General features: G+C 30.9%; 1 protein-coding gene across 4 annotated transcripts in view; it reads right to left on the bottom strand.

Moving 5' to 3' along the window:
- LOC127701137 (uncharacterized) overlaps positions 1-11695 on the bottom strand; it is a 54599-nt gene extending 42904 nt beyond the window's left edge. For 3 of the 4 annotated variants that reach the window (XM_052204934.1, XM_052204935.1, XM_052204937.1), the window contains exons 1-4: positions 11553-11690; positions 3456-3648; positions 2169-2469; positions 1478-1691 (exon numbers count right to left, since the gene is read on the bottom strand). In XM_052204934.1, the coding sequence (XP_052060894.1) occupies positions 1478-1691; positions 2169-2469; positions 3456-3622 (682 nt within the window). In that variant the 5' untranslated portion in view covers positions 3623-3648; positions 11553-11690. Of the gene's footprint in view, positions 1-1477; positions 1692-2168; positions 2470-3455; positions 3649-11552 lie in introns of all 4 variants that reach the window. The other variant, XM_052204938.1, reaches the window with a different exon arrangement.
- Positions 11696-12550: the final 855 nt, after the last annotated feature.

The following is a 12550-nucleotide window of genomic DNA, read 5'->3' as shown; positions in this document are numbered from 1 at the left end:
TATGTTTTGCTTAATTTTTTATTTTTGAGAGTGTAAAAAGAAAAATTGTATATCTGTGTTATTTTTATAAGGAAAAGATTTCATTTTCAGGTATTTTTCGGATATTTGTCACCTTTCTGAATTTTTTTCATAATTTGATGTGGCGCCACTCCTTGCCCATTGACATTTTTATTGCAAAGTAAAGAATACGGTATGTAAAGAATATTTCAGTAAAAATATTTGTGGGTGAGGGTTGGCACCACTGTTAATTTTCCAGAAAACTGTCATAAATTATGCAAAATTATGCCAAAAATCAGGTTTTTAGGAAAGTCACCTACATTTATGACATCACGAATACGTCACTAATGACATATTTGGTGAAATTCTTTTTTTAACTTAAAAATGTTAAACAATTGGAAATTTTAACATATGTTTTCATCAAATTTTAACATTATCGCAGTTTAAAATTTTCAAGATTTTTAAGGCCAAAATTATGAGTTAGTGAACCAACTCCTTTATATGTTACATCTTATTTTAATGGTGAGCATGACAGCAACTGACAATTTATACATGTATGACCTATTTCATGACATCATCAGTATTGATAAATAGTTCTGTAAGTGTTGAGGATTTTTTTTTATCTCAACATAAATTTTAATGTATTTTATTTGTTATCGAAAGGAATAAAGGTTATTTTACAGAGTTTATTGATGTCTTAACTCTGCCTTTCACTCATCAACATAACATAAATGAACTGCTTCAAAATAATTCTAATTACTTTAATTCTTAAATTGGTTCTGTAATTGAATTATAATTTTTACTGATTGCTGATAATATATAGATAAACTGCCCAAAAATTAAGTACTGTGAATTCATTATAACTCCTTAGAGATCAGTTTTCATGGAATTCATGGCAAAAGGAAAACCACATATTTAAAAGGTCAATGAAATAAACATTTCCTTTATGCTTGTGTGTAGATTTTGTCGAATCCACGAAATCAAATATCAATGAAAATATGAGTCTTCCTCCATCCATGAAAATTGGTTCCCACGAAAATAAATGAATTTACTGTGGACCACAGTACATTCTCCATTCATAAACAATTATTTCATCACCATCTCAATTACATTGATAATATAATAGCTATACAAAAATTAATATATCAAGTATCAGATTTGACAGCATAGTATAACCTCAATTGGTTTTGGAGGCACATACCTGTTATCAGTTTTATTTCAAAATACAATTAAAACTACATTTTTATGTTGTAGTACATGTGTAAATTTTACTTCCAATGTACAACAATTTTTTTTTTTACTTTTATTATCTTCTATACTATAATTGAAATTACCGGTAATCTACCCATTGGGTGCTGTCTTATTGATGAATATATGTGTACTCCACATTTCCTTTTATTCATATCAATGTATGTTTATTGCAAACATTTTTCACATTTAATAAATTTCCAATATCATATGATTATATCAGCATCATTACCTTTGTAAGGGAATTCTCCTGATAGTAACTCCCAGATAATGATACCAAAACTATAAATGTCATAGTATCTATCAGATGGCAGGTTGACATTACTCCATACCTCTGGAGGTACATGTGAAACAGTACATCTTCTAGCTGAACTTTGACCTCCTCCTTCACCTCTTGTAACAGTCATTGTAATAGTCTTCCATTCAGACAGACCAAAATCTGATATCTAAATTTGTAAAAAATAATGTTTTTTAAGTGCAATTCATAATCTTGAAAAACGGACACAATATTGAAAGTGAATCTGTATTTAAAATTTTTCTTGTAAATATGTAGTGACAAATATCATATACATTTCAATATTGAATCTAAGGGCAAAAAGAGGAGAAGTAGAAAGAATGTTATTGTAGAGTTCTGACTTATTGCATGCTTATCATTTATATATCTTATTTATGATCTAGATCTAGAAAATCAAGGAACTATAATTTCAGTACATTTTTTCTCACAGAAGTGAAATCCGACAGAACAGAATTGAGAATGGAAACGGGAAATGTGTCAAAGAGACAACAACTCGACCAAAGAGCAGAAAACAGCTCAAGGCCACCAAAATAAAAATGAATGCAAGCTAGTCTTATATTATCACTTGATAGCATAAGGCATGCTAATTCCAGACTAAAATTGCAACCACATTTGGTATTGTATTTACCTTAGCTCTGACACCTTTATCCAATAAGATATTATCAGCCTTTAAATCAAGATGAAGAATAATTGGATTATGGCCGTGTAGAAATGTCATCCCATCAATTACATCACGGATAATCTGGACAATTAACGGCCACTGGACGGTGAAATCTTTACGGAATTCATTTGCACTCCCTAATGGCATGTATTCCAACACAAGAGAATAATTGTCTTTTTCAGTGATAATGCCATGCAAGTTTAGAATACATGGATGCTGACAAACAGTTCTTAGTCTTTCTGCTTCATTCCGTAATGCTCTTAAATGCCTGGAAATTTTAAGTTTTTTAGAATTAATTTTTTTAAATCATATCTGTTCCGAATTTATTAACATATTTCTCTGTGAACAAATGTATTAAAAAATGATAATTAATTCAAATTCTGTTTGCAAAGTTATAATGAAAATTATTTTTTCAAATGAAATATATTTTCTTTAAATTGCATTTATTTCAAATTTGATATGAAATATCTTCTAGTCTGGAAACTATGTTGGTTTTCTTTTACAAACAATTTCCATGCAATGTCAAAGGGAAATATAGTGATATGAATATACATATATACGGTGTGCTATACTTATGAGTATAGATTAATGTTTTCTAATGTTTGAGTTTAAATACTTGTACATGTATTTATATTATCCAAAACATTTAAAGCATAAAATTTATTTTAAATAAAAAACAATATTTCAATCACTGAGTAGATTGCTGCAATAAACTTGCCTTACAGTTCCAACATTTTGAAAACGCAAGTTATTTTTCCTTTAATTTGAAAATGGATAAAAAAAGTAAATTGACATTAAAAAAATACAATTAAGACTGAAAAACAGTTTGAATGAAAATCTGTATAGCCCAACTAAAACATCCACTCTATGTAGATCGGTAATTATGTCCTCTAAATGTCTTTTTATGTTTAGTTGGTTTTCGAGTTGGTGTATCTCATTGACATATATTTAACATCACAGTTCATTCATATACTTCAATCATGTCAATATTTAAATCATCCTGAACATGCATGAAATATTTGCCATTGGATGTTAAGCAACCAACAATCAATCAATCAATCAATCAACCAATCAACATTTAAGCCATATTCCATTTTTCAATAACTTAGAAATGACTTCAAATCAAAAAGAATATATAGTACTGAATGGTTTTAAAATAGTCATATTTCATTATTCACTTTAAATCATAAACTAATATTGATATCATAACATATGGGCAAATGGTATGCTATCATCATTATCATGTATGCTTACTTTTGTGGAAGGAGACCTGTATCAATTAGAGTTTTTACAGCCACCAAGCCTAGCTTTGTATGTTGACCTCGAAAAACTGTGCCAAATCCTCCTCTCCCAATTGGGAACTCTTCTAACATAAACTGATTTCTGGGTATTACTGGTACTTCTACTTTTTGTGTTGCCATGGTACTAAATGTGTAGTTTAAAAATTCTGAAAATGTTAAATATCTATACAACATTACATACGATGCACTTCTGGTCAGACATAATAAGATAAAAGACCAACCTAATTAAAGGCAGATCTCTCACTTGAATCCATTAGATTCGCTTGTTGCTCCTGTAAGGATCTGATGACATCCCATAAGGGGTCATGATCTGAATGATGACCATTCAGCATCCAATAAAGTTTTTGCTTTCAAATAGTTTTGGTATGTTTTTCTATGAACCTTAACAGAAGCAGTGTTGGATTTCTGCATAATATCTCAGGATATAGTCTGGAAATTCTATATGTTCTAACCATTGAATACCATTAATTTGTCCGTTTTATATATAATAAATTGAAAGTTGATAATTCATGTTCAAAAATTGTGATCCAATTGCTTTAAACAATTTACTGAAAAATATTGTTTTATTTGGTGTTCTCGTTGACATTTATCCTGTATTTATTTTCTTCATACATTTGCATATACCGGTAATTGTAATCAAAATGCTCCATACATGTCACGCAAAAAAATTTGCTGATTAAAATTTTGCCAAAAAGGTCATCTGAACATGACCCCTTATCAGTCAGGGGTATTACTATTACAAGTTATTTTTACATGAAGTTTTATGAATTTTTACATTATTTTATTACATAATATAAGGAATTAATCAAAATTGAGAGGAGCATATAGATAATAGGTTACTTTAAAAATAATGACACAAATGTTCCTTCTATAAGTTATTTTTTAATATCATTTGAATACTGTAAATTGAGAAATTATTGCGTGCATTTATTATTGCGATTTTTGAAGATTGGACAAAAATGTGAGATTTATTATTGCTATTTCAGGAATATCTTCATATAGCTATATGTATCATATATAAGAAAGCAAGTTCTTATTATTGCTATTCTCACCCATTCGCATTAATATAAACCTCATAATAATTTCTGAATTTACAGTATACACCTTTGAAATAATTATTACAATTATATCAGGCACATTAACATGTGTACTTGTTTTGGGTTACAAGTTATAAATAATAATCAAGTCTGTTTGTTTATTGTTGTAGTGTAAATCAGGCCATCAGTTTTCTCTTTCCATTGTTTTACATTTTTTTCATTCTGGGGCTTTTTATATTTTATACACTAAAATGGGTTTTACTCATTTTTGAAGGCTGTATAGTAACCTATAGTTGTTTACATCAAATGATCTTGTCCTTTGGTCTATGTTGGATACTTCTTTTTCTTTTAGATAGCAGACTGCCAACTATCCCAATTTATGGGGGATATCCCCCATGAGAGGTGTTGACTTGAATTTTGAAATTCTTTATAATATAAACTGAAGACCTCAAAAAATGAGTTAAAAGGGTATTTAAGCACATATATACTCATTCAAACAATATAGTTGTAGATAAGAACACTTATGACAATACAAGAGGAGCATTAGGTCCTCTTGCTCTTAAAATCCCCCATGGAGATTTTGCAAAGTTGGCAGGTATGAGATAGTTGTTTCTTTTGCAATCATATTGCCAGTTCTCAATGGAGTTTGCCCAGACATGAATAACATTTATCATGTTTATCAAATTTTATTTTTTGAATTTTTCATAATGTTTCATGTTGTGTTCCAATAGTTTCCTTATATTACATGTGATTGAAAAAGATTTATAATAACTGGGGATAGATTAGTTCTTTTTTTCAAACAGTGCAAAAATGGTGGAATTTTCCTAATTGACAATTATTTAAGACTGTAGAAAGTCACTCTTGGTTGATATACACCTTATTGCTATTTATTCCTATCCGGATCTTCTTCTTTAGGTTTTCAGTAGTCCTTCATTGATCTGAAGATTATTTACTGTTGTGCGCAGCCTGGCCTATATATATATATTTACAAGAACACAAAAATAATTGAGAATGAATTTGGAGTTCATAAATATTTTAAAATTGTGATTAAAACTATGTACATAGGCTAATAATAAATTAAATGAATTTGTGGAGAACAGCTGGTGTGAGCTATTCTCTTAAAGTGTTGACTGTAGTGACAGCGACTGTATGGATTGGCAGTAAACTCCACCGAGTTATGGTATATGGAAAAAATGAAAATTTATATGTATCTTTTTTGGTTGAAATGTGTCTGAAAGTGAAATTATTATTTTTTCGGGTTCTACTGTCTGATGGTATGAGAATAGCAGATGGGATTGCTACGATTTGATGTAGTTTTTTGTAGAACATTGTCAATCTTGTGCATAGTCTTCTTTCTTGTAGTGTATGCCAGTTTAATGAGTTTATCATGTCTGTAGGACTATACTGATGTTATGGTACCTGTTACAGACATATCTGGCAGATCGTCTTTGGACCATCTCGATTTTAGAAGTTTGTTCAACTGTGTGAGGGTCCCATACTGAACATGAATATTCCAGTTTTGGTCGAACTAGCACCAGATATGCCTGAGTTTTGATGTTCCAACATGTTTTTAAGTTTCTTTTTAGGAAGCCCAAAGATTTGTTGCCATTAGCTATAGATTAGTCTCACTGTCTGTATGTTTTGACCATTTTAAGTTTGCTTGTAGTGTAATGCCCAGACATTTAGCTGAAGAGACCAGTTCAAGTTTGTGATTGTGGAGGATAAAGTCATGTTTAAACTGTTTTTTCTTTTGTGAGGCTGTAAGTACTGTGCATTTGTCTGGATGGAAAGCCATCAACCAGTCTTGCTCCCACCTAGCAGCTGCATCTAAATCTAACTGTAGTGCATCACAGTCACTTTGAGATTTTATGGTTTTGTAGATGATCGGCAAACAGTCTGAGCTTACTGGATGATAAGAATTCTGGTAGGTCATTAATGTATACCAAGAATAATACTGGGCCCAGAACTGTGCCTTGAGGGACTCCTGAGGTGACTGGAGCCAGGTCAGATGACTCTCCAACCAGGACAACTGTTTGTGTTCTATCATTTAAGAAGGCAGAGACCCAGTTTAGTGTTTCATTTTGGATACCGTAATAGTTCAATTTATAGAGGATGAGTTCTAATATTACACAACTTTTCAAACCAGTTGAGGCTATCTGGGGCCTTGTTCAAACACCGATTGTGCGTCAAACTTTTCATAGAGACATGTTTAAACCATCGTAATCACATAAAAAAAGCATTTTCAATGACTTTAATTTGGCTTTTAAAAATTGGTACTTAAACTATTAAAATTTTAAAATGTCCATTTTCCAAACTTTTTCCTACCACAGCTCACTGCTGATGATCTTTGTTTTGTTCCACTTGACCTAAACAGGAAGTTGTCTATGGAACTGTTATTTGTATAGAAATGTAAATAATAATTCTGATGCACAATTACTTCAAAAAGATTTATATAGTTTAGTATAATGGGAAGAGGACTGGCAAATGAATTTTAATCCTGAAAAGTGTTACGTAATACATATCTCTAAAAAAATTAACCCTTCCGCTTTTGATTATACATTGCACAATCATGTTTTAGAATCAGTAAAAGACAGTATATATTTAGGTGTAACTATAAGCCATGATCTTGACTGGGGAACACACATAAACAATATAACCTGTAAGGCAAATAAAACCTTAGGTTTTCTTCGTAGAAACTTAAAAACTGCACACCTAAGGTTAATAAAATGCTCTGCTGGGCGCAGCTTGATACGACCGCACAGGTCGAACCCTGAACAGTTGGGGCAAGTATGGACACAACATTCAAGCTTGATACAGCACTGAATTTGGATTGTGATTAAATATTTGACACAGCATAGGTTTCTGACACAGAATGAATGTGGTCTAAGAACTTAAAAAATTTTAATGTTCCTATTATGGTCCAATATCCAAATCTAAATACATGGTTAGATTCAGCATATCAAAGAATCCAAAGAACTCAATTTTTGATGAAATCAAACAAAGTTTAATTTTGGACCCTTTTGACTTCCATGTGGACCAATTTGATAACGGGGCCCAAAAATCAAAATACATGGTTAGATTCAGCATATCAAAGAACCCCATATATTCAATTACATGTATTGTTGAAATCAAACAAAGTTTAATTTTGGACCCCAACTTGGACCAACTTGAAAACTGGGCCCATAATCAAAAATCTAAACACATGTTTAGATTCAGCATATCAAAGAACCCCAAGAATTCAATTTTTGTTAAAATCAAACTAAGTTTAATTTTGGACCCTTTGGACCTTAATGTAGACCAATTTAAAAAACGGGACCCAAAATTAAAAATCTAAATACACGGTTAGATTTGGCATATCAAAGAACCCCAATAATTCAATTTTTGATGAAATCAAACAAAGTTTAATTTTGGACCCTTTTGACCTCAATATGAACCAATTTGATAGCGGGGCCCACAAATAAAAAATCTAAATAAATGGTTACATTCAGCATATCAAAGAACCCCATACATTCAATTTTTGTTGAAATCAAACAAAAAGTTTAATTTTGGACCCCAATTTGGACCAACTTGAAAACTGGGCCCAAAATCAAAAATCTAAATACATGTTCAGATTCAGCATATCAAAGAACCCCATATATTCAATGTTTGTTAAAATCAAACTAAATTTAATTTTGGACCCTTTGGACCTTAATGAAGACTAATTTGAAAACTGGACCCAAAATTAAAAATCTAAATACACGGTCAGATTCGGTATAACAAATAAATAAATGTGGTCAAAGATTTTACAAATCTAATGCGCCATACTGTGCAATTAAAAGAATACTTCTTGAAATTTTTCAATATTTGAAATTTGAAAAAAAAAAATATTTGAAGAATAATTCTTTTTAATTTCTGAAATCTGAAATGAGAAAAAATTGACCCCCACAATTTCTTTTACCCCCCCCCCCCTCTTTTTCCCCCAAAAAACTCTTTCCCTCAAGATATGGTCATAATCTCAATTCAAATTTCCAATGGAGTTTGCAACCATAATTACCCAATTAAATTTACCATAGTGCTAATTTAATCTATTTTATAATAGAATTTAAAATATGGTGTCAAATCTTTCATATGGATTTTTTTGTATAAAAAAAAGATGCAACATTTGCAGATATTTTTACTGGTCTTCCTTTATAAATATGCATTTCTTTAAACATAATTTTAAAGCAGTGTAAGGGAAGTAATCAAAACATTGTATTTGGATTACCTCCCTTACACTGTTTTTATTGTCTTAATTGTTCATTAATCATTACTTTATACATAATTTAAAAGCAGTGTAAGGGAGGTAATTCAAATGATGTATTTGATTTATCTCCCTTACACTGCTTTAAGGTAGCACAATACAAAGATTTTTTCACCCCCAATCAGACAACTTTAAACTGATGTAATTTCTTTCATCCAGCTTTAAATTTTATAAATGAGGTACCAAAAGAAAGAAGAAAGATTAATCTTTCAAATGGTGATTATTTCATTATGACATGATTATTACATAATTAATATTATGTAATTAGTTGCTATATTGTGATGTCCACACTTGAATGAAATTAGCTTCTTTGTTATTCATACCATCCCAAAATATTTCATAGATTCTTGTGCAACACAGTTTGACCTCCAAAAGGGTGTCTCAGATTTTTCCTATTGTATTTCATTCTCTCATTAACCTTCAATGAAGTTTGCAACCTCAATTCATAAGAGATCTCCAAATTAAATTGGATATAAAATTTGTTCTATTGATGTTATTGGAAATCTGAGACATCCTTTTGAAGATAACTGGTCAAGGAACAACATGTGTGAAAATCAAGCATATAGAGGCACCCATCTAGGAGCTAATTTTATTTAAAACTACATTTTCATGACAAAAATGAATGTGTCACAATTGAATAAATAAGGATTTTCCTACTTGTACCCCTTTAACTTCAATATAGTATCATGGGAATACTTCAGGATTGGCCTTTAATCATAAATCAATTAGGTTTTGACCAGTAAGAAAGCATTCCAATTCTGCAATTCTAAATATATAAAGAAAATGCACACCCTATGCGTCAACAATCAGATCTGGCGGGAGATGTTATATCATTATTGACCTTGCTGTAAGTCAGTTGCTACTGATATGGTCAAAACTCCGCCCACCATGATAAACCTTTACTATTAATGATCTCAGAAGTTTAATTACACATTGCATTTACTTTTTTCAATATGGATTTTATTCTTTTAGTACATAAAATTATATCTTTTGTTTTTTGCACTGTTACAAAAAGTAAGTTATGCATGTGTACACAAAATGATCAGTTGGTCAGTCTAGAGGATCCTTATGGGGGATTTTTAGAATTATAATTGTATACAATGACAATATGGTGTTTTACACAAAGTAGATTTTTTTCATTTTTTGCAGTTTGAAAATGAGGTATTTAATTTGTATTTTCTTTTAAAAAGAATTCATATTTAAACATTCTCCTCAAGAAATTCTAGTATAAACACCAGCAACATTTATTGTTGTACAATTATATTTGTTTAATATCTGTATATTTATATTTTGATTCCCTCTTTTATAGCTCCGAATAGTTGTTTTGTTTTTTCTCCTGACATCTCCAATACAGAAATGTATTTTTATTTGGAATTCATTATCTTTCATTTTTCCATAAATCCCTAATCCACCTCTTTTTTCATAACTGTTATTTTCATTGCTGGCCAGTGGTTGTAAAGCTATCAAATGATTCTATTAATTAACCACATAGTACTGCCCACATGTTCTTATCTTGTATCAGTCAGACACGTGCATTTGTTTATAAAACTAATTATCATCAAAACTCATTAACACTGCAAGATATGTAAATAATTTTTTCTTCTGTGGTTTTTGAATATTAAGAAGTAACAAAAACAGCCGAAAATGAAATTTTGATAAAATTTAGTTGCTTTTGTATTGTGCTACCTTAAATTGTGTTTTGAACTAAAGTATTTGTCCATTAACCAGGACAACCTTGTTTTTCCCCCTTTTTTGCCCCTAATTCCTAAACGGTTTGAGCCATAACCCCCCCAAAGCAAATCCTAACCATCCCTTTGTGGTATGGAAACTTGTGGTATAATTTCAGAGAGATACATACACCGTTCAACAAGTTATTGTCTGGAAACTAGAAAATGCTTATTTTTGGCCCCTTTTTGGCCCCTAATTTCTGAACTGTTGGTACCATAACCCCCAAAATCAATCCCAACCTTCCTTTTAAGGTATTTAATCTTATGGTAAAATTTCATAGAGATCCATTCTCATAAACTAAAGTTATAGTGCGAAAACCAATGTGTCTTCGGACGACGACGGACATCGACGACGACGACTACAACGCCAACGTCATACCAATAAAGACTTCTTCAAATTTTCATTCTACCCTCACACTATTTCTGATTGGAATTCACTACCTGAAGCAATAGGTATGTCTGACACCCTGGAATCCTTCAAAAGTGGCATATCCACTCTAACATTTGAAGGTCCCACAACAACTTATTAAACTACCAAGCCACTGTACATAATGTATATATGTTATTGTAAACTATTTTTCTTTATTATATTAATTTTAATTAAGTCCATATGTACATAGCACACAAGTTCCGGGAAGTTTTACACTCCTACCTAGGAGTCTAGTCCCGTATTCAGAAGAAGACTTGTTTTCCCGGATGAACTAAATAGCAATAAGGTGTATTGTAGTCTGGGTTCATAGTTTATGGCAATGTTTAACCTTGTAATTAATTAATCTGTAATTATATCACCTGAGCCAGTAAAAAACAGGCATTTGTTTCTTTTAAAAATACCCTACACAATAAAATAACAGATATAGGCCTCTTTAAGAAAACAAGACCTGATAACTTTCGCTTTTGTAAAAAAAAATTATGAGGATTTTCTTGTTCTTAGACTGTAATAAATCAAAATGTTCTCCCCGTTTTTTAAAGCATTTTGTTATGAAGCATTAACTCGATATTGTGTTTACCATGTAAGTAAATGTGTATTTAGTCTAACACAACAATGACATTCGTCGAAGAACTCGTGTAAACTGCATTCCTCAAAGTAAAACTAACGCTACCCAGTGTCTGCTGGAAAATCCCATTCCAAATTTAGTTCAATCTGGTCCCATGTCTAGTGGTGAGCTCACAAACAATAGCAGGAACATAATTGAAACCCAGTCGTATAAAAGTGCTAAATTAAATATTACATTTTGTACCATAATATTTCTACACATATTTTTAGTTATATTTGCAATCTTTGACACCTGCTTGAGTTATAAAATGAAAAAAAATAACATTTGCACTATACATATTTTTATGATGTAAATAATATGTTTTTACATCAAAGAAATATCTATCTTTGAAGGGTACAATTGTTTTTTTTCTTTCTTCTATTTCTTTTTCATGTATGTCCTTCCAATCATGGAACACCACATACACATTTATGTGTGATAATTTGCCACCACACAATATTAAATTTGATGTACACACAGTTTAAAAGTGGCAGCTTTGTTTGATTATAGAAATAATTCATTTATACCTAGCGGCCATTATGTGGAACTTGTCCATTTCTGACAAGTGTTTCCGTTATTTTTTTTAGATAGTTTCATTGTCAGATTTCCTAACTTAATAATATATGCCATGGGAACTACAATTTAATCCTACTATAGACATGTTATAAAGTGCAAGTAGCCTGTAATTATTGTAAAAGAATTTTTTTTTTTATTATGGTCTTGTTAATGTAATTTCTTACAGTATTTAAGGTCTTTTTTTACTGCAGTTTTTCATTTCATGTCAGAAATTTTAATATCCACTTTTGTAACTACTTTTGGACATGCTGAAAATGTTTTTGTGGTATTTGCCCTTGAAAACCGTTCTTAGAATAAGGCTTTATGGTCATTTTGATACCAGTACTGCCTCAACAATAAGGTAAAACTGGGATAAAAAAAGATGATGTAGAAGAACAGTGGTACACTTTCCCTCC

Source organism: Mytilus californianus, unplaced genomic scaffold (assembly GCF_021869535.1).
Source record: "Mytilus californianus isolate M0D057914Y unplaced genomic scaffold, xbMytCali1.0.p SCAF_5, whole genome shotgun sequence".
Lineage (NCBI taxonomy): Eukaryota > Metazoa > Mollusca > Bivalvia > Mytilida > Mytilidae > Mytilus > Mytilus californianus.
The sequence above is the reverse complement of the archived record's forward strand: the minus strand, read 5'-3'. Positions and strand labels throughout refer to the sequence as shown.